At 39.4% G+C, this 21,185-nt stretch overlaps 1 protein-coding gene across 2 annotated transcripts in view; it reads right to left on the bottom strand.

Annotated features, from left to right (window-relative positions):
• The window catches only part of WASF2 (WASP family member 2), a 78,871-nt gene that overhangs the window by 20,243 nt on the left and 37,443 nt on the right, over positions 1-21,185 (bottom strand). For both annotated transcript variants that reach the window (XM_081308024.1, XM_081308023.1), the window contains one exon: positions 3,532-3,704. In XM_081308024.1, the coding sequence (XP_081164150.1) occupies positions 3,532-3,661 (130 nt within the window). In that variant the 5' untranslated portion in view covers positions 3,662-3,704. The remainder of the gene's footprint in view (positions 1-3,531; positions 3,705-21,185) is intronic.

Raw genomic sequence — 21,185 nt, 5'->3', positions numbered from 1 at the left:
GTTCAAAGCCAGCCCCAGTAACTTATCGAGGCTCTGAGCAACTTAGTGAGGCCCTGTCTTAAAATAAAATTTTAAAAAAAGGGCTGGGGATGTACTCAGTGGTTAAGCACTCCTGGGTTCAATCGTTAGTATGAAAGAAAGGAAAGAAAGAAAAAAAGGAAAGAAAGAAAGAAAGGAAAGAAAGAAAGAAAAAAAGAGAGAAAAAAGTAAAAACTGCATTTTAGGTAGATCACTCTGGCAGAAATATAAGGAACAGATAAAAGGGGGTTAAAAAGGAGGCCAAAAGTAAACTACATCGATAGTTTAGGTCAAAGTCAATGAAGGTCTGAACTAGAGCACTGTTGCCAAAGACACAGTTAAGGACTGAGCAAAGAAATTCTTAAGAAGTCTAAGTTTAAATATTGACTTTTGAGGCTGAGAGTGTAGCTCAGTGGTACAGTGAATGCTTAGCATACACAAGGCCCTGGGTTCTATCCCTAACACCAAAAAATAAGTAAATATTGATTTTGCCTCTTACTGGCTGTGTCTCTTTAAAGAAGTTACTGTACTTTTTGGAGCTTTTATTTCTTCATCTGAAAAAGGAGACTAGAACTTTCTACCCTTATAGAACTATTGAAAAGATTAAATGAGATTATATCAAGATCCTGGCAAAAGCAGGGGCTGGAGTTGTAGCTCAATGGTAGAGTGCTTGCTTAGCACATGTGAAGCACTGGGTTCAATCCTCAGGACCACATAAAAATAAATAAATAAATAAATAAACGTATTTTGTCTATCTACAACTAAAAAATATATATTAAAGGGGGCTGGGAATGTGGCTCAAGCGGTAGCGCGCTCGCCTGGCATGCGTGCGGCCCGGGTTCGATCCTCAGCACCACATACAAACAAAGATGTTGTGTCCGCTGAAAACTAAAAAATAAATATTAAAAAAAAAATTCTCTCTCTCTCTCTTTCTTCATTATAAAAAAATATATATATATTTTTTAAAAAACTGGCAAAAGTAGACAATCAAGAAATTTGAATTCCTTTCTTTCCTTCTCCTCATGATCCCCTGAAGAATTACTTATTTCCGTCTCTGCTGGTAGATATGAACTCCTAGAAGGCAGAGACCATTTCTTTTTCTTTCTTTCTTTTATTTTTATTTTTTTTAGAGAGAGAGAATTTTTTAATATTTATTTTTTAGTTTTTGGTGGACACAACATCTTTATTTTATTTTTATGTGGTACTGAGGATCGAACCCAGCGCCCCGGCACGCATGCCAGGCAGGCGCACTACCACTTGAACCACATCCCCAGCCCAGAGACCATTTCTTATCACTGTATCTTCTCAGCATCCAGCACACAAAATATATACAATACATGTTTACATGTGGGAGACCAACTTTACACGTGACTGAGTCACACTCCCCGGCTGGGTGCTGAGGCACTCAGTTACAGAAATGTGGCAGAGCTTTCCCCACCCTTCTTGGGTTCGAGGGTCAGTGTCTCGTGGGTCTTGCTACAGCCCCATGGGTGAAGCTATGCTTACCTGTTCCTCTGTAATATAACCCCTTGCCCTGTTTAGGATAGAATCTTCCATGGAAGTGCCTTGTGTGTGTCCCCTTCTCTTACTGTGCCCTTGGGTGTGGCCTACCCAGGTGTCAGTCAACCTGCTGACAGTGGACATCATGAAGATAGACTCAGCCCCCTGAAACCTGATCCCTTGCCTCATTTGAATAGCTTCTCCTCAATAAAAGGGGTCAGCGCGAGCTCTCGCTTGCTTTTTCTGTGGACCCTTAACGTCAGAGGAGTTGTCACAGCCACCCCAAAGAAAAAGGTATTTGTGTCTCTTGTGTGGTTATTTTGTGCAGCCCAGTTAGCCCAGTTTAACTGGAGTAACCCCTGAGCCTTTTAATCGCAAGAACTGAAACCCGGCATTTACTGGATGAATAAAGGGTCACTTAGAAATCTTGTTTCCTTAGGCACAAACAGAACCTTGTCCCTTAGATGGGCTTCCTCATCATAGGTGTGGTCTGATCACAAGTGGGAGGGTCTTCAATGGCATCCATCAACACTATCCTGGAAAAACACCTTAGAGGGAGCATAACTCCTGCTGAGTGCGAATAAGAAGCATCATTAGCTAGATGTTCTTTGTCCTACGGAGAACGAACTAGTATGTGATTGACTTCCACCCATTTGGCCTTCTCAGGGTGACAGAAGCAGAAATGATGCTTTTAAGAAGCAGTGAGGCTCTCTACAGCTTTCATGTGCTTCTTTGTCAGCAGCACTGCTGTTGAGCTACTGTCAATGTTCCTTTGTATAAGACAGGCACTGGCAGGGTTTCATTTCTTTGTGACACCCCATCCAGGTTTCCCTAAGCCCTGGATCAATTGAGATGGTCCCTGAGCTAGGTGAAGGCTTAGGAATCTCAGACTCCATACATCATTTGGTCACAGAGCTCTATCTTCTCAGGCTCCTATTTTAAAGGCAGGACCTATTACTATCTGGCAGAATGCAGGCTTTCTTGATATTCCTCTCCCTTCACTAAGGGCAGTGATGCGACAGGAGGGCAAGTATCTGAAATAATTCACACCAAGTTGCCTTTGCTAAGGAATATCACACTAAAATGGCATTTTGACAGAGGTGCTTATGGGACCTGGGGTGGCAGTAGACAAATGCAGAGCCAACCCAAGCATCTGCCCTTCCCATACCTCAGCTTCAAGCAAATAAAGTCAGCTTGATTCAGAATGAAACCCAAACCACGTGCATGTACCCCATGTACTCCCACCCATGGCAGTCTCATTCATTCTTACCAATTAAAAAACAAAATTGTAATTGAACTGGCTTTCCCTCAGCTCCAAAACAGAATGGGCTAACCCCCATCTTCCTCCTAGAGAAGAATGGCTCCAGCTACTATTTGTGTCACTGTGTGTTCACACAGCTTGTAAAACTCCCAAAACCCTAGAGACTGCAGAAGTAATTTGTACCCTGAACTTGGACCTGGGGGCTTGCAGCACAATTAAATGTGTACCAGGGTAGACTAGTCAGCCAGAATTTCTCTGAGTACATGTTTGCTTTACTCCTCTTTGGAAAGAAAGTGGGGGAGGGTGTTGGATAGATAAAGGCTATTGGCACATTTGAGGCTTCAACAAAGTCAGGCTACATCGAACAGCTCCTGTAATTAGAGGCACATTCCCCGACCCAAGACACTGCTCTGTGAACCTCCCACTTTACACACAGAGAATTCTGCTCTGTCATTCCATCTGCAGTTTCTGCTGCAGCTCTTCCTGCTACCCTTCCCACAGATTTCTTTTGAAGCAGGTGGAGGGGGAGGGGGAGGGAACCTAGAGGGTGGTGGTAGATGGAGAAAGGATGGGGGAAAGAATCTGTACCAAAAAAGGAGCCTCTCTTTGGGGGGGGGGGGGCGATCGAATACATTTCACATTACCTAGGGAAGGCAGATGGGGGAGAAATAGGAACATGGGAGGAGAAGGAAACTAAATAAAGAGCACCAACGACCCCTGAGGGCAAAGCACAGGCTCTCGGAGGCACTCACTCAAGCTGCCCAGCTGTCGGATGACATTTGCCAGGGTGATGTTGGTCATGCATTCCAGCTCGCTTCTAACGCTAGGCAACGTCTGACGGCACAGGTGCCTTGGCTCGATGTTTCTCGTTACTAACGGCATGGTGGACCTGCTTCAGGCAATGTTCTGAATGATGAAAAACAACCTAAAACAGAAATAACAGGAAAGTATTACTAAACCACAAATTCCAGGCACACTAGGGCTGTGTCTTTCTTTCTTTCTTTCTGTCTTGCTCTGATCTAAAAACAGCTTTTAAAGATCTTTACCCCCCACCTTTTTCTCTTTTACCCCTCCCATTTCTTTTAAGGTCTTGCTACTAGAAGACTTGCTATGTAAGTTTACCAGATAAACTTATATATTTTGAACTAGTAACTGCTGGCTGAGGTACACAGTTACAACTACTGTTTCAACCAACAAGATTACCCAGAGGCAAGGAGACATGGTCAGAAAACAGTCCTTTCAGCAAACATCGGATGGTATGGATTCTATCCTTGGGGTGTCCATAACCAAGACAGATCAGATTCTAGGCCACCAATTATATGAATCAAAAAAGAGATTCCATCATCTGATAATCTCCAGAATGAATTCAAGCTGCCAACAGTGATTCCATTGATATATATCAGGACATAGCTTCTCCAGTTCCTCTTAGGTAAATGACTGTTAATGTACAACTAAATGCTAGCTGCCAGTATCTATTAACAACAGTAAAGTTTAGTTTGTAAATTGAAAGAATGAAAGAATATCAAGGATAATTTTAAATGTTCAATATGTCAAACAGATGCTAAGCCAACTATGCTATAAGATTCTCTGATCCTTTCTCTTCTACCCAAAGCCTCCCCCCCTCTCTCCCATCCAGTTCAATATACTTGGGCCAAAGGGCTCTAGAAACAGCAGGAAGTGACTAGAGCAGACCCTGGAAACTTTTAGTTACTGTTTCTTAGCCAGTCAGCTGAGCCCCTTTCCCTAGGAAATCCCTCAGCAGGCTCATGCTGAGCTATTGTTTTAGATTACCAGATTCCTATTTTTATAAGTTTAGGAAAAGGTTTCAATTTCAACACAGTGAATATGACAACAGTCAAAGCACACTGGTCTGGAACTATTTCTCTATCTTACAAATCTAAATCAAAAGGGCCAAATGGTTTTAATGCAAGGGAAAGTCACTTCAAATGAAAAGGTAACATATGCTAGCCCCAATATTATAAACACCTCTTAAAAAAAAAAACAAAACAGAGGTTTACTTACATAAAATTTTAAAACACCAGCTCATCACCAAAAATGTTGATTGTGGATACAAAATGCTTAAACCAAACTAACCATCACAGATCCTAAAAGCAAACCAACATATTATCTGACCAAAAAAAAAAAAAAAAAAAAAAAGATCCTTTAGCCCTTCAGGCTCAAAAAAGGAGTAGAACCCTTTGGAACAGACTGCTCCTTGTTATGGACATTCTGATCTGCTACAAGTAAAAATAAAACAGGAAGCCAGCAGCTTGGGGAACAAGATTTCCTGTCACCAACAGCAACAGCCCAAGAACCAAGAGAATCAGCTGTTTACTTATGACTTTGAACCTCCCTTTAATAGTCACTGTGTGGCAGCTGTGCCTATCTTTGGGGTGCAGAGGTGTTTCCTGCATACTTGTCTACTCTCTTAGGAAATGATTTCCATTCCATTTTGCTGCTAAGTTCTTCCTTTGACTCAACAGTTTCTGATCCAAACTCCAGACATCCCAGTTTAACTCTCTTTCCCTCTTTTACTTCATGTAAACAGTATCAGTCTCAATCTGTAGTAGTAATCCTGGTGAAAAGAGAACAAGAAAGGAGGCAGGAGGTTACAAACAAAAGAACTTCACAGGGCTCTGTACAACATTCTTGGGATGCCCTCAGATTCCCAAATTTCAAACTTTCTGGAAGAACTAGGTAGGAAAGAATCAAGAATGATTCAAAACAATTATTGCAAAGCTGGATGTGGTGGCACATGCCTATAATTTCAGCCACCCAGGAGGCTGAGGCAGGAGGATAGAAAGTCAAGTACAGCCTCTGCAACTTAGCAAGACCCTGTCTCAAAATTAAAATAAAAAAATACAAAGGGCTGGGGCTGTAGCTCTGTGGTAGAGTACTTGCCTAGTATGTTCCAGGCCCTGGGTTTAATCTCTAGTGTTGAGACTGAGAAGCAAAAGGAAAAGTCACCGGGGCTCCATTCACTGTCCCAGCTTCTCAGAGGAGCTACAAAGCCAGACTACCTTGAATTTCTGCGTTGAATGTGACCATTGCCAGTGCATTCCAGACTTTCCCTCTGGATACCTCATGGAAACTGGATTCCAGAAAGCTAGGCAAATGTCATACAGGGGGTAGAGAGCAAATTCTCATACTTTGGTGCTTGAGCATTTATGTTTTTCCAAATGCCTTGGGTAAGCAGACAGAAATAGAGTTACTAACTGTCATCTGTGTAGGGTGTACCTAAAAGCAAGTTTTCAATAACAAGATGGCTTCCTTTTTATTATTTTCTTTTTGATATTGGTAACTGAATCCAAGGGCACTTTATACCACTGAGCTGTATCCCCAGACCTTTTTATTTAATTTTATTTTGAGACAGGTCTCGCTAAATTGCTGAGACTGGCCTCAAACTTGTGATCTTCCTGTCTCAGCCTCCCTAGTCACTGGGATTACAGGTGTGTGCTACGACACCTCACAAAATAGCTTCTTCTTTCCAAGAAAAGTCAGTTCCCATAACCAGCTAGAGAATATTCAAGAAATAACAAGACATCAATATCTATCAAGACAAAACAACTAGAAAAGTATACCTGCTACTGCACTGTTATTCATTTTTCTTTTGGATAATGATTGGTTGTCTTCTGCAAAAGTGCAGAATTATGCATGATAACCCAAATAGTAACTTGACCAAGAAAAAAAAATCTTATATTCCTATGAAGATTAACTTAGAAATGGCCAAAAAAGACTTAGGCTCAGCCAGGTGCAGTGGTACATGCCTATATTCCCAGTGGCTCACGAGACTGAAACAGGAGGATCACAAATTTAAAGCCAGCCTCAGCAACTTAAGGAGTCTGTGTCTCAAAAAAAAAAAAAAAAAAAAAAAAGAGCTGGGGCTGTAGTTCAGGGTTAAGAGCCCCTGGGGTTCAATCCCCAAATCCTTAGTACCAAAAAAAAAAAAAAAAAAGGACTTCTAGGCTCTTAATTCTCTCAACTTAGCTTCAAGCAGTAGAAAACTCATTTTGGGCTTTGGAGTTGACATACATGGATTAGTACCTTGACTCTGACGTTTTATTGTGTTATCTTGAATAACTTTCCTAGGGACATGGAATAATATACATACATAAAATGCCCTCTAGACACTGGGCGTGGGAGTGCATGCCTATAACTCCAGCCTCTTGGGAGGCTGAGACAGGAAAATCATGAGTTCAAAGCCAGTCTACGCAACTGTGAGGCACTAAGCAACTCAGTGAGACCCTGTCTCTTAAAAAAAAAAAAATGCCCTGTAGGTAAGCACGTTGGTTTACACCTGTAACTTGGGAGGTTCAGACAGGAGGATCACAAATTTGAGGCCAGCCTCAGCAAGTTAGAAGCAATTTAGTGAGACCCTGTCTCAAAATTAAATAAATAAAATAAGAAGGACTGGGGATGTGACTTTGGAGGCTAAGGCAGGAGGATCACAAGTTTAAGAAAAGCCTTAGCAAGACCAGCGAAACCCTAAGCAATTTAGTAAGACCTTGTCTCAAAAATAAAAGAATACTGGGGATATAACTCAGGGGTAAAGTGTCCCTGGGTTCATTCCCCAGTACCATAAATAAATAAATAAATAAATAAATAAATAAATAAAATTTTTTACCATGGACATATTATATAGTAAAATGCAATATTCACATAAAAATTAAAAATAAAACCCTAGATTCAATGAAATTTGATGGTTTTCCCCTTGAAGTTGCTCCCAGCTATGCTCCTGGGCCTCTTGAAAAACAGATACTTCTCCAGTCTTTCATAACTGGGTTACTTGTCTGAATCACAGAACAAAGAAAATGATTAGTGACTTTTCTCAGTTTTCCTTAAGATTGTACATAATAGCACCATTCTAGATACAGAGCAAACAAGTTAATATATTACATACAATAAATGGCTAATGGCATTAGGATTTAATTTTCTTATGAAACTCCAGTTGACAAAAGCTCTTCCAACATCAGTAGCATATAACTGGAAAATTTGTACAACACTGGGTATTGAGGAACAACTGAATTAAGGAAGTACAGGTCAATTTTGCATTTTAGACAAATCATTCAACAGAATTTATTTTGGGATAGGAAAAGACCAACTGGAAAACGTCATAAGCTCAGAAGGAGAGAGCAGAAAGGGGGGCCCACCATATCACAGGTAGAACATATGAATTGAGAAACCATAGGCAAGTTGCGGGGACGAGTCTAGCCTACTTGATCCCCACCTGCTGGTTTTTCCCTGTAGATATATACAGTTATATGCACAGTGATAAAATGTATGCTTCCTTATTAAAAGTGTCATGAAAAGAGTTAAATGCTAGTGCTAGTGACAGAAATAAAATATGAAAAGAACCAAGGAAGTAGTGGTTCTTAAATGAAAAAAGAAGTTACAGAGCTGTGTGTCAAGAGTGCATACCTATAATTGCACCAACTCAAGTGGCTGATGAAGAATAACCCCAAGTTCAAGACTAGCCTCAGCCATGTAGCAAGACTCTCAGCAACTTAGTGAGACCCTGTCTCAAAATAAAAAATTTTAAAAAAGGACTGGGGATACAACTCAGGGGCAAAGTGCCCCTGGGTTCAATCCCCAGGATAGGAAAAAAAAAAGAACAAACAACAACAAACAGAAGGAGGAGGAGGAGGAGGAGGACTTGTTATTGTTATGGACACATGAAAGAGTGTAATGCCCAGTCTTTATGGAATCAGTAAAGATCTTTTTCAGTCTTATTTTACTTTGGGGAAATTATATGCTATAGGGTTATTTCCTAATTTGGGGGGTTATTGTAGAGGAGAGAAATTAAATTAGACTTGCTAAGAAGATAAATAACATGGAAGTTAACTATCTAGTTACCTAGTTTCTTTTCATTAGCACTGTCCTACAGTAGAATAGGTTCTTTTTAGATAAGGTTGCAAATTCCCTCAGCCTCTGGATAACCAGCTATTAGTATCAGGCATATTGAAGGAGAAATTTCTAGAGGATAAGAAGGTATTGGGAGGTCAAACTGGATAAACTTTACATTGCCTTATAAATCAAAGATATTACAATTCTCACTCTAGGCTCAGTCTCCTCATCTGTAAAATAAAGGGACTAAATGATCTTTAAGAAGCTTCCTAGTGCTAAAATTTTTGGACTTACTTCTACCTAAGCTGCCATTATCTTCTCATTTAGCCAACCTTCACTTGTATACTGAACATAAGAGGCAAGTCAAGGGAATATAGAGGCCATTTATCTAGCTCCTTTGGAGGCCTGCACTTGTCAGTTACCAAGACCTGTAGGATCCAGAATGGCCCAAAGGATGTTCCAGACAGAGTCCTAAGTTAAGTTATTTATACCCTGGTAGGCTGGACTGGAAGGTGGCTTACTCAAGGAAGTCGAAAAGAAAAACTGACTTTTAGACCAGTTTCAGATATTTAGGACAGAAATACCAGCAATCTCCATCTTCACCTCTGGCTAGTTTCACCTTTAGGGAATAAGTCCAAAAACAAATATAAGACTTCAGAATCCATTCCTAGCCATGGCTTGGTAGTACACTGACCCATCTCAACTGTCAATGCCATGACACTGGCATGTCATACTTTTGAAAGGAAACTGGATGAGAGACTCTATCAGGTCCCCCTCAAACAGTGAGATTCTTCCCAAGTCTGTATATGGAAGTTACCATGGAATATCTACATATCACATTTGGTCAGTGTAAAGTAAAAAAGAGACTTTGACATTCGCCCAACTTTTTGAACTCTTTCAACCCTGCTCCCAACAGCATGGGTGAAGTGAGATGAGGAAGGGGTTGGGAGGCAGTAGATGGCAATAAAAGAAAGCTGCATGTGAGAGCAAGGGAGGTCATTCTGGCATTGATATTTATTACTGTTTATGATAAACAAACAATGGTGCATTGAAAACCAAGGTCATTGATAACACCTACAGAATTCTATGGTCATAACTAAAAAGCAAGTATATCTGGATAACAGCAAGAACCACTACAACAGAAATGCTTTTCATGGCAGTTCCTCTTTGAAACATATCACCAAAATGCTGATCAGCAGTAGCAGGGGAGGGGAACATGTGGGGATGTTGTATTTGTGGCAATCAGAACTTCTGCTTTCACTTCATCATTCCCCACCCCCACCCGTTTTAATGTTTTAGCGTTTAGTTAACAGCACTCCGGATGGCAGCATATGAGAAGAGGTTTACTTTAGTTTCGTCTTGCAAGCAGCAAATTTATTTATGTTAAAATATACACATTCGGGCTGGAGACGTGGCTCAGGCGGTAGCGCGCTCGCCTGGCATGCGTGCGGCCCGGGTTCGATCCTCAGCACCACATACCAACAAAGATGTTGTGTCCGCCGAGAACTAAAAAAAAATAAGTAAATATTAAAAATTTTCTCTCTCTCTCTCTCTCTCTCTCTCCCCCCTCTCTCACTCTCTCTTTGAAAAAAAAATATATATATACACATTCCATGGGACTCGAGAGTTTAAATGAAAAGTTGAATAACCATCTGACTTTAAAATGAATAAACAGCCAGGTGTGATGGAACACACCTGTAATCCCAGCTACTCAGGAGAAGGAGGAAGGAAGATCACAAGTTTGAGGTCAGCCTGGGCAACTTAGTAAGACCCTGTCTGAAAATAAAACTTAGTAGAAGAGTATTTGCCTAGCACGAGCAAGGCCCAGAGTTCAATCTCTGATACCATCACCTCTACACACACAAAACTATAGGCAACACAAAGTCTTACTGTAATCTAAGTCAGTATACTAAAATGTTTAAATATGAGTTTTCTTTAGCAGTCCTAACATGCAACAACTACAAGAAGGAATGCTTCACAGGCTTAAGCATCCACCCACTTCCTGTTGAAACACAGGTTGGGGCTGAAATGACAAATATAACCAGACTCTCTCCAGACACAAGGAAATACTGACAAATCAGTTTGGGTCACTAGAACGATGCCCAAATGAGCTAGCAGAACAGAAATGGAACTCCTGGGGTGGACAGATAAAGTATGTGACTGTGAGAACCAAGGGAAAAAGAGCTTACTTGTGATCTAAAGCCAGAAGAAATTTCCAATTTTGTAAAGGAATGACACCAGCTCTGGGCCTACATTCAATCAATCAATATAAGGAAACTTCTTGTCTTGATTTGACTTTGGAATAGTAGCCCAGGAAAACAGATTTCTAAACTCCAATATCTTACTTCTTGAGCACACTAAACATCTATCAAGGACCATTTACACCTAGTAATTCCAGAGCTTTCTATTATCTTTTGGGGGCAATTCCACCTTTTGTTCTTAACTTTATCACTCTTCAGGCTCTAGTCATACCATTGCTCTTAAGACTAAAATTGGGGGATCACTTTTACCTTCAATATTAGTTTCTTTCAGTATCAACTTTTCTGCAGAAATTTTCCCCATAAGTGACCAAAATTAGGCTCTCTTTTTAATAGGATCTATATGGTTGTCTAGAAGAAAATACATTTAAACTGTGAGTTGGAAATCCGAACTCTAGTTCTTAGTCTAATGATGGCTGGCAATTGAGGAGAAGATTTCACTTCATCCCTCTAGTTGAGTTGTAAACCACACTAAAGAAAATGCTTAAGAGATGCTATATGAAACTGAGATTTTATTTGCAAAATATTCTCAGCTCTGAAAAAACAGACTCATTTGAGTATTTCTTGTATCTTCATCTTGGCCCAGTTCCCTGAGAACTGGGAAGCTGAGGCAGGAGAATCTCAAGTTCAAGGTCAGCCTTGGCAACTTTGCAAAACTCTGTCTCAAAATTTAAAAGGCTGTGATTCAGCTCAGGGGCAGAATGCTCCTTGGTTCAATCCCAAGAAAAGGGGGAGAAGGGGAGACTGACTTCAAATTATCCAACATTTAAATGGGTTTACTTTGATTAAGTAAATATAATTATGGATAATTTCCCTCAAATATGTAGAAATCTTACTCCTAACATTTGTGAGTACCAGACTTCTTTCAGCCATAATTATCAGTTGAGCATTAAATTCACACAGGAGTTTAACATGAAAACCGATTACAATGCTCTGAAAAACAAACCTCCACATACCCCCTACCAACAAACAGCAGACCTCAACAAATCATTTCAAAGTAGTACTAGAAATATGTCAATAATTCACATAAGCTTCAGTATTCTTCATTTTCAAATGCTTTCTCTTTTTATTTATAGCCAATGACAGAAGAAAGTGATCTTTAGTTGATGGTAATTGGAATTCTGGGACAAGTAACTGGAAGAAGTCAACTTGGGCATGTACTCTAGACTCCTAGACAATCAGAGAGTCAAAGTGCAATGCCACGAGGGAATACATAGTAGGTTTTTATGAAAGGGTCTCACCCCCATTTATTTCCCTACTTAGGGATGAATAACATGGTACTAGGATATAACCTTTCTTTCCTGGCTCATGCAAGTAGAAGTAAGTATTGTACTAGTTGAGCCCCCTGTAGAAAAGGCATTGGAGTACCCACTGCTGTTCTGAATAATATAGTGGTGGGGATTAGAAATAAAGGAGGAAGGCAATAATCAGAGCTGAACTGCTCATCAGGCATGGAGTAAGTCTCACTTCATCTTGCCAACTGTCTAACCATCCATTCTAATGTCTATAATGTCTCATTTCACATTTCAAGCTTCTCTGTGCAGTAACTGCTCCCTCTCTGGGATGGAATAGCCAAAAAAGAAACTGACTTAACACAACTGAGAAAGGCCAGGGAAAAGAAGGTTGCAGAGCAACAACAGAAAAGGAAATTCAGCAAAATGTTTTGCTGACAGCTCAGAGTAATATACAAACACACCGTGTGGTCATGGAGCAAGCAGAAGCAGCAGTCCTGAGATGTGACTGTTCATATACCAACTTGAGTGAGGGGGGAGACCTAGCAATCACAACTACATCTGAGCAACAGGGAATAGAATTATGGAGCAAACTGCCATGCAATTCCATATCAACTATTCTATTCTGCCAGATGTAACAAGAATTCATTCCTGAAAAAGTGTCACACAATCATCTGTCACTAACAGCCAAGCTGCCAGCAACTGACTAAGAATCAGCAGCAAAGGGCAGCTGTACATCTACTTCCTCTCACAAGGTATAGCCACCACTCAAAACAATGGATTTATAGGGAAAGTCCTTGAGCAGAAGGAAAAATAAGTACCTATTCCTTTTTTTCTTTTTCCCATATTTTTTTAATGGTGAATTCGCTTCTATTCTACCTTCAGTTCACTAGGAGTTATGAAAGCCCTCAAAATTTAATAAGGAGAGGGGCAGAGCAGCAAGATCATGAATGTTGCTGGGCGCAGTGGCACATGCCTATAAATCCCAGCAGTTCCGGAGGCTGAGGCAGGAGGATCTCAAGTTTAAAGCCAGCCTCAGCAATGGTGAGGTGCTAAGCAACTCAGTGGGATCCTGTCTCTAAATAAAATACAAAATAGGGCTAGGGATGTGGCTCAGTGGTTGAGTGCCCCTGAGTTCAATCCATAGTATTCCCATCCCCACCAAAATAAAAAGATCATGAATGTTAAGAAACATAGGTGTAGGTTTCACTCTACCACTGCCACGTTTCAGCTTTGGGACCTTGACAAGCAGTGTAATCTCTGTTTCCTAACCTGTTAAATTATTTTAACAATTCCTAACTTGTAAGGTTATTATAAGGAAAAAAACAAAATAATGCATGTATAAAATGCTTAGCACAATGCATGGCACAGAAAAGATAACTGATATGACAGCAGGAGTAACTAGAAGTAATAGTAGTAGTGGTAATGGTAGTGTTACAATGGTAACATCTATCTGGCACTTGTACTGTTCTAAATGGGTTTTTTTGTTTTTAATTTTTTTTTTTTTTAGTTGTAGTTGGACACATGCCTTTTTAAAATTTATTTTTATGTGGTGCTGAGGATCGAACCCAGTGCCTCACATGTGCTAGACTAGCACTCTACCACTGAGCCACAACTTAACCATTATATAATATTATCTCTTAATAAGCTTCAGGTTGTATTAATGGTTAACTATTAATTATTGCACCCTTATCAATCAATGAATATTTATTAAGAAGCTACTCAAAGACACAAAGAAGTATATAAAATTTCTCCCTTAACTTCAAGAGCTTATAATTTAGTTGAGAAGACAGATAAAACCTTAGTTAAGTAATAATACAGCAAGTAAATAGCAGTTTAATTATCAAAGGAATGATGTAGTCAATGATGGCAACAGAAAGGATGAAAAGATCACTGTGAACTAGAGAGACTGAACAGATTTCCTGAAACAAAAACATGAAAATGGGCAGATTTGAAAATAAAATAGGCAGCTTTGTACATAAAGAAAAAAGAACAGGAAGTTTTCCAAGTAGAGGTAATAATGTTAAACAAAAGTCTTATGAATTCTACCACTAGTAATCACAGAAACGTCACAACTCTAATGAACTTAATACCATTGTCTGCCAATTCTATCACCTCAATCTGTTTCTACTGATTTCTCTCCCAGTAATAGGTCAAATCTTTCCTGGCATGTATTAAAACTTTTTTTTCCCCGGTCCAGTACTAGAGATTGAGACCAGAGGTGCTCTACCACTGGAGCTACATCTCTAGCCCTGTTTCTCATTTTGAGATAGGGTCTTCTAAATTGTCCAGGCTGGGCTTGAATTTGTGATCCTTCTGCCTCTGCCCCCCAAACCACTATGAACTGTGATTACAGGACTGCACTTCCGCACTTCCACACCGCCAGCTGGCCTGTCTTGTAACTTTTGATTGGACACTGGACATTATTTTATGTTTTACATTCTTGAGTGTCTAACATTGTTTGTTTGTTGTTACTGGGGATTGAACCCAGGGGCACTTAACCATTGAACAAAATCCCCAGCTCCCTCCCCTGCTTTTAAAATTCTTTTAAATTTTTAAATTTTGAGAAAGGGCTCACTAAGTTGCTGAGACTGACTTTGAACTTGTGATTCTCCTATCTCAGCCTTCCAATAGTGCTGAACTTTGTTCTGATAGTCAATTAAATGACTTTTGGTTCAGTTTGGTAGTTCTGAGTCTTGTTTTTAAGCCTAATGAGGGCAGGTCTAGAATATCCTTTACTCTTGGAATATTATAGCTCCAGTACTAACAAACGGCTCTTCTGACATCTCTATAGAGTGTCCTAAGTGGGTCATATCCACTCTACTCTAGCTGGTAGAAACTCAAAACTCATCCCTGCTCTGGGAACCAGTTAGCTGACAGCTTTCTTGGTCACTTTTTATCAGCCTTCTGGAGTTTGACCCTACTAACAGTGTGTGTGTGTGTGTGTGTGTGTGTGTGTGTGTGTGTGTGAGCGCGCGCGCTGTCAACAAAGATTCAAGGTGACCCAATGGAGATTCCCAGAGCAATTTTTCTGAATAAGTCTCTCCTCTAGAACTTTACCCCATTGGTTCCAGCCATCTTAGCCTCCCTTAAACTATAATCCCTATCTCTTCAGTACAACAAGACCACTGTGTTCTGTTTGGGATCCTCTACTCTGCTTGGTTCAGAATATGCGAATAGACAGCCAAGGGAAATCACAAGATTCATCTTTATTTCCCTTTTTCCAGGGATCACAGACCTATACTTCCTGTTTAAGCCAAGAATGATTTCCATTCTAGCTTTACCAGGCCCCCAGAATTCATTCATTCATTCATTTATATTTTAAGTTTTTTAGTTGTATTTAGGCCCAATACCTTTATTTTACTTATTATTATTATTTTTTAATGTGGTGCTAAGGATTGAACACAGAGCCTCACACATGCTAGGGAAGTGCTCTACTACCGAGCTACACCCCTAGTCCCTACCCAGAATTCTTGAAGCCAGATTAATTTTTTTTTTTAAAGAGAGAGTGAGAGAGGGGAGGGAGAGAGAGAGAGAGAGAGAGAGAGAGAGAGAGAGAGAGAGAGAGAGAGAGAGAGAGAGAGAAAATTTTTTTAATATTTATTTTTTAGTTTTCGGTGGACACAACATCTTTGTTGGTATGTGGTGCTGAGGATCGAACCCGGGCCGCACGCATGCCAGGCAAGCGCGCTACTGCTTGAGCCACATCCCCAGCCCCCGAAGTCAGATTAATTTGAATTTATCTTCAATAAATATATACCAAGTTGTACTTTTGGAAGGAATAAGAGGAAAAAGTAGACATCCTGAAATCCAACATACTGCAAATAGTAGAATATTATCATCATAAGCATGACATATCTGGACAACTTGTTTAATATTTTGAATGATCACAATTGAGAACAATGACCAAACAATTCTCTTTTCTTTTTAAAGCTAACATTCATATGGGTGCTTTCTATATTTAAATGATAAGAAGCTTGGTGAACCCAGAAGAATATTTTGTCAAGGGATAACAAGAATTCCTTGGGGCTGGGGATATAGTTCAGTTGGTAGAGTGTTTGCCTCACATGCACAGGGCCCTGGGTTCAATCCCTAGCAACACAGACACACACACACACACACACACACACACACACACACACACACGAATTCCTTGAGCCACTAGATATATGATCTTCGGCTGGTTTTCTCTTTGAGCTTCATCTATAAGATGGAAAAAATAAAACCTGCCTCATAGGATGATTCCAAGGTTAAAACAAGATAACACGTAAGCCTTCTAAAAGGAGTACCAAGCACCTAGTAAACTATTAGATACTCTCATCATTACTGACTCAAAGGAATGATGAGTTTTTTGGACTCCCTTCCTAATTGTAATAGTTTAAGTAGAACAGGCCAAATTAAACAACACTGAGCATTACACAAGGACTTTTCTAACTGCTCCTTTCCACCCCACCTTTGGTCTTAGTAGAGACCAAGTTTTATGAGGGCCTCAACTTCTCAAATAAGACTCTCCAGGAAGAGATTAATACAAGAAAAAAAATGGATGGCTTTTGCTTATATTATGCCAATATTAAGGATTACAACAGAATATCAGAGTTCTGTATCACAGTCAAGGGTCAAAGGGCTGCAGTTGTGACTCAGTTGGTGGAGTGCCTAGCATGTGTGAGGCACTGGGTTCGATCCTCAGCACCACATAAAAATAAATAAATAAAACAATGATATTGTGTCCATCTACAACCATAAATAAATAATTAAGTCAACACACAGCTGGGGTTGTGGCTCAGTGATAGAGCGCTTGCCTAACATGCATGAGACACTGGGTTCGATCCTGGGAACCACATAAAAATAAACAATAAAATAAAGGTATTGTGTCCATCTACAACTACAAAAAAAAAGTCAATACAGGGGCTTGGGTGAAGCTTGGTGGTAGAGAGTTTGACTAGTATGTGTGAAGCCTTAAATATGGGCTCCTATACCACACATACACAGAATCAATACAATATTTTAATATTAATCTCAAAGGGACCGTTATCTGGATTACAGCATATCTTTTCAAAAACACACAGTCAGGGCATGGTAGTACATGACTGTAGCGCCAGAACTCAGGAGGCTGAGGCGAGAGGACCACATGAGCCCAGGAATTTGAAACCAGCCTGGGCTACATGGCAAGACACAATCTCAAAAAAATAAAAACCCAAAAAAACCCCAAAAAAAACAAAAACACCCTTTCATCTTAAAGACCCAAGGCAAATGTCATCAATTCTAAAAAGCCTTCCTTAACTCTTCTGATCTGAAGCCATTTCTCCTTCTCCAAAAGTGCCAAAGAGGTATACTTCTTTTATGGCAATTACTACATTCTATTTTGTAACACAGCCTTTTAGGATATAAAACTCTTTTGAGTACAGGAACTGGAAAACAAAATATCTCTAAACCTAACAGAAGTGGTAGCAGTAATAGCAGCTATCTGGAGCCAAGCCTGGGATTCTTAAAACTTCTTTGCATCCTATAATGTTTGCTCAGTAAATAGTTGTTACATTCCTAAAATGTACCATTTACTTAGTCATATTTTCTTTTTTCTTTTTTTTTTTTTAAAGAGAGAGGAGAGAGAGAGAGAGAGAATTTTTAATATTTATTTTTTAGTTCTCGGCAGACACAACATCTTAGTTTGTATGTGGTGCTGAGGATCGAACCCGGGCCGCACGCATGCTAGGCGAGCGCGCTACCGCTTGAGCCACATCCCCAGCCCAAGAGTAATTTTCAAACTGTGTTTTGTTTTGATTTTTTTGACCTGGAGGGTCTTGCTAAAATTGCTCAGGCCAGCCATGAACTTGAGATCCTTCTGCCTTAGTCCCCAAGTAGCTGGAACAATAGGTTAGACCCACTGTGCCCAGCTCAGTTCTATAACTTTAGCAAAATCACACAGATTCAAAGTTTTGTATTTTCCATGACACACTGCAGGTAACTCATCACAAAACACCCAAACCAAGAATTCAGACAAATATGCCCAAATTTCTCATCTTCATACACAAGTGGCACCAGGCCCTAGACTAATATCTCCCCTCTCAAAGAAAAAGATTGCATGCTAGCACCGGAAATCTTACTGACATATTTACCATGGAACAAAAATGTTGTTAATGAGGATAACACACTGCTTTCTCCCTCTCTACACCCAATTTTAGCCAGCTGCTCAGGAGCTTCACATCTTTCACTTTAAACAACATAAACACTGGCTCATTTAAAGCGCCAGTCTCAGATAACATGTTCAGTTGCTACTGCTTTTCAAACAAACTCCCATTTTCAAACAGCTAGGCATTTGGGGTTCCATTGCTTCTGATGGGTTACTTTTATCCACAGGATCCCAGAGAATCACTTTAAGCTTCATTCTGTGTTCACTGTTCAGCTCATCAAATCTTGTCATCAGGGACTTTTTTTTAAAGCACCTAATCTTTCATCATCTTTTACAACGAATCAAAACATATTCCTATGGGTAATTCCTAAACTGTACATGTATATTTTAAAATAATAGTCTCTGACCCTTTTTCTAAAAAGCACAGTTGTTTTTCCTATTTAGCCCAAGTCAAGATAATTATATCAGAAGTTTTACCCCATCTCTTTCTGCATATAGGGAATACTGAAAAGATAAAGTCTTTTTTAATTATTAAATGTAAATAGCTCGTTAAATATAATCCAATTACTTTAATTGTAAAAAGGAAGTAATTACAATATGTACATGTATTCTTGCCTAGTAGATTTAATATCAAAATTAATCTTTTCAGCATTAATATTTTAAATTAATCCCTGACATTAGAAAAATGCATTTTTAAATATAAAAAATATATATGTATAAAGCTGTACTTTATGAATCTTTGTTGCAGTTTTACCCACAAACAATTTCAGTGGGAACAACCCACTCTCACAGAGCAAAATTATTATATACCACCTGCCCAAACTGAAATGGTATTTCTTTTTTTTTAATTGGTTGTTCAAAACATTACAAAGCTCATGACATATCATCTTTCATACATTTGATTCAAGTGAGTTATGAACTCCCATTTTTACCCCAAATACAAATTGCAGAATCACATCAGTTACACATTCACATTTTTACATAATGCCATATTAGTGATTGTTGTATTCTGCTGCCTTTCCTATCCCCTACTATCCCCCCTCCCCAGAAATGGTATTTCTTATCTGTCATAAATCATGTTAAAGGAGTCTGTCTTAAATTCTAATGCCTTGGTGGGACAAAAAGACAACAGATGAATTCTGTGGTATTTCAATCATCACAGTCTTTATTGGTAAAGACAATTCCAAGACAAAATTTGTTAGAAGAATTTGTTTGATATAGTAAGCAAATTATTATTTTCCTAATTTTTACACTATCAGCTCCTTCCCAAGCATTCTTTGGTCTCTGGCCTCTAGACCCTCAAATTTGCTTTTATCACATTTTTCCCTCAGTAGCCATCTGGTTCTTTCGTTCTTACTTGTTCTTGGTTACCAATGGTAAATATGTAGCTAAAATCTCTTTGAACTACTTTGAAAATGGGTCTTGCCATGGTCTGTGCACTGAAGAACATCTATCAGAATGGAGGGAAAGGCTTACATAGATGAGGAACTAAGATTAAGCTCTGTCCTGGGAGTGGTGATGCACAGCTCTAATCCCAGCGGCTCGGGAGGCTGAGACAAGAGGATCTTGAGTTCAAAGCCAGCCTCAGCAATTTAGTGAGGCACTAAGCAACTCAGTGAGACCCTGTCTCTAAATAAAAATACAAAATTGGGTTGGGTATGTGGTTCAATGATTAACCCTGAGTTCAATTTCCAGTACCAAAAAACAAAAACAAAACAAACAAAAAGATTAAGCTCTGTTTTTCTACCTCTTATCAAAATCTATCAGTGAGTATAATTTTGGGCTGTAGCATGCATGAGGCACTGGGTTCAATCCCCAGTGCCACAATAAAACAAACAAACAAAAAGCATTATTTTAAGATATGAATATGTATTTAGAAAAATATTACATTTATGTTATCACAGAACTTTTTTCAAACTTCAGAAATATCAAGAACTGTTTGAATATATATGTTGTAAAGGCAGCAACTAGGGCCACGTTTATACATCAATTTTCCTGCAAAGTAGGAAAGTTTCATTTAAAGCACTAGGAAGCATCATGTGTTTTCAGCAACTCAAGGATTTCAGTGAAACAGATTTTCCTGTTTGGATCTTGTATTAATGAGCCAAAGGTGCAGCTCTGCCTCACTGCTACCATTGCCTAAAACAAACTGATAAAATGATGAAGCTGACTGTGACTAAACTACCATGATTATTTAGACTACAGTCATGTTGGAACAGTATACAATAGTTCCTGACTACATAAGGCTAACTTCTACTGTCATCCAGCCTGACTTTGGGAAGTTATTTTATAGTACAAAAGAATAGTGATAAGGGTTGCTGTGGGTTCCTTCATCCCAAACACTGTATTGGACTGTGAACAGTTAGTTACCTGATATCTGATGATGACCACAGTACTCCAGAGGACAGTATCATTAAAAGTCTACAAGAAGTAATTTCACAGGTAAAAGGTACGAGAGCAGCTAAAACTAAGCCCCTTTCAAAATTTCAATGATTCAAGTTTCATCTTGATGACACTGGTATTTTTGTACAAAATATATCTTATTAGGCCAGCTCTTTAAAGTTAAAAAGGTATCTTTAAGTGCCTGCTGACCTAAAATTGCCATGTTCCATGCTTTAAAGGGATTGATTTTCTGGAGAAGGATAATGAGATGCCAAATTCTGTTCAATGGAGATCAGAATTCTATTTGGTGAACCTATTCCGCACCTGTGGAAGTAAAAGAATAAGACTTACCCCAGAGGGAGGATGGTATTTATGTGGGCTCTCTCTATGACCTCTTGGCAGCAAATGTGAAAAAGTCCTTTTTTGAAGCTAAGGGGCGGGCCCAGGACTTTCAACTACCCATTCAAGCAGGGTTACAATTCCCCTCCTCCATAATTAAGTTCTCTTTCCACTCTCCACGCATGCATGAATTGCAATGACATTGACATGGGGGCCTGACATTA

Source organism: Spermophilus citellus, assembly GCF_964194105.1.
Source record: "Spermophilus citellus genome assembly, chromosome: 9".
NCBI lineage: Eukaryota > Metazoa > Chordata > Mammalia > Rodentia > Sciuridae > Spermophilus > Spermophilus citellus.
The sequence above is the reverse complement of the archived record's forward strand: the minus strand, read 5'-3'. Positions and strand labels throughout refer to the sequence as shown.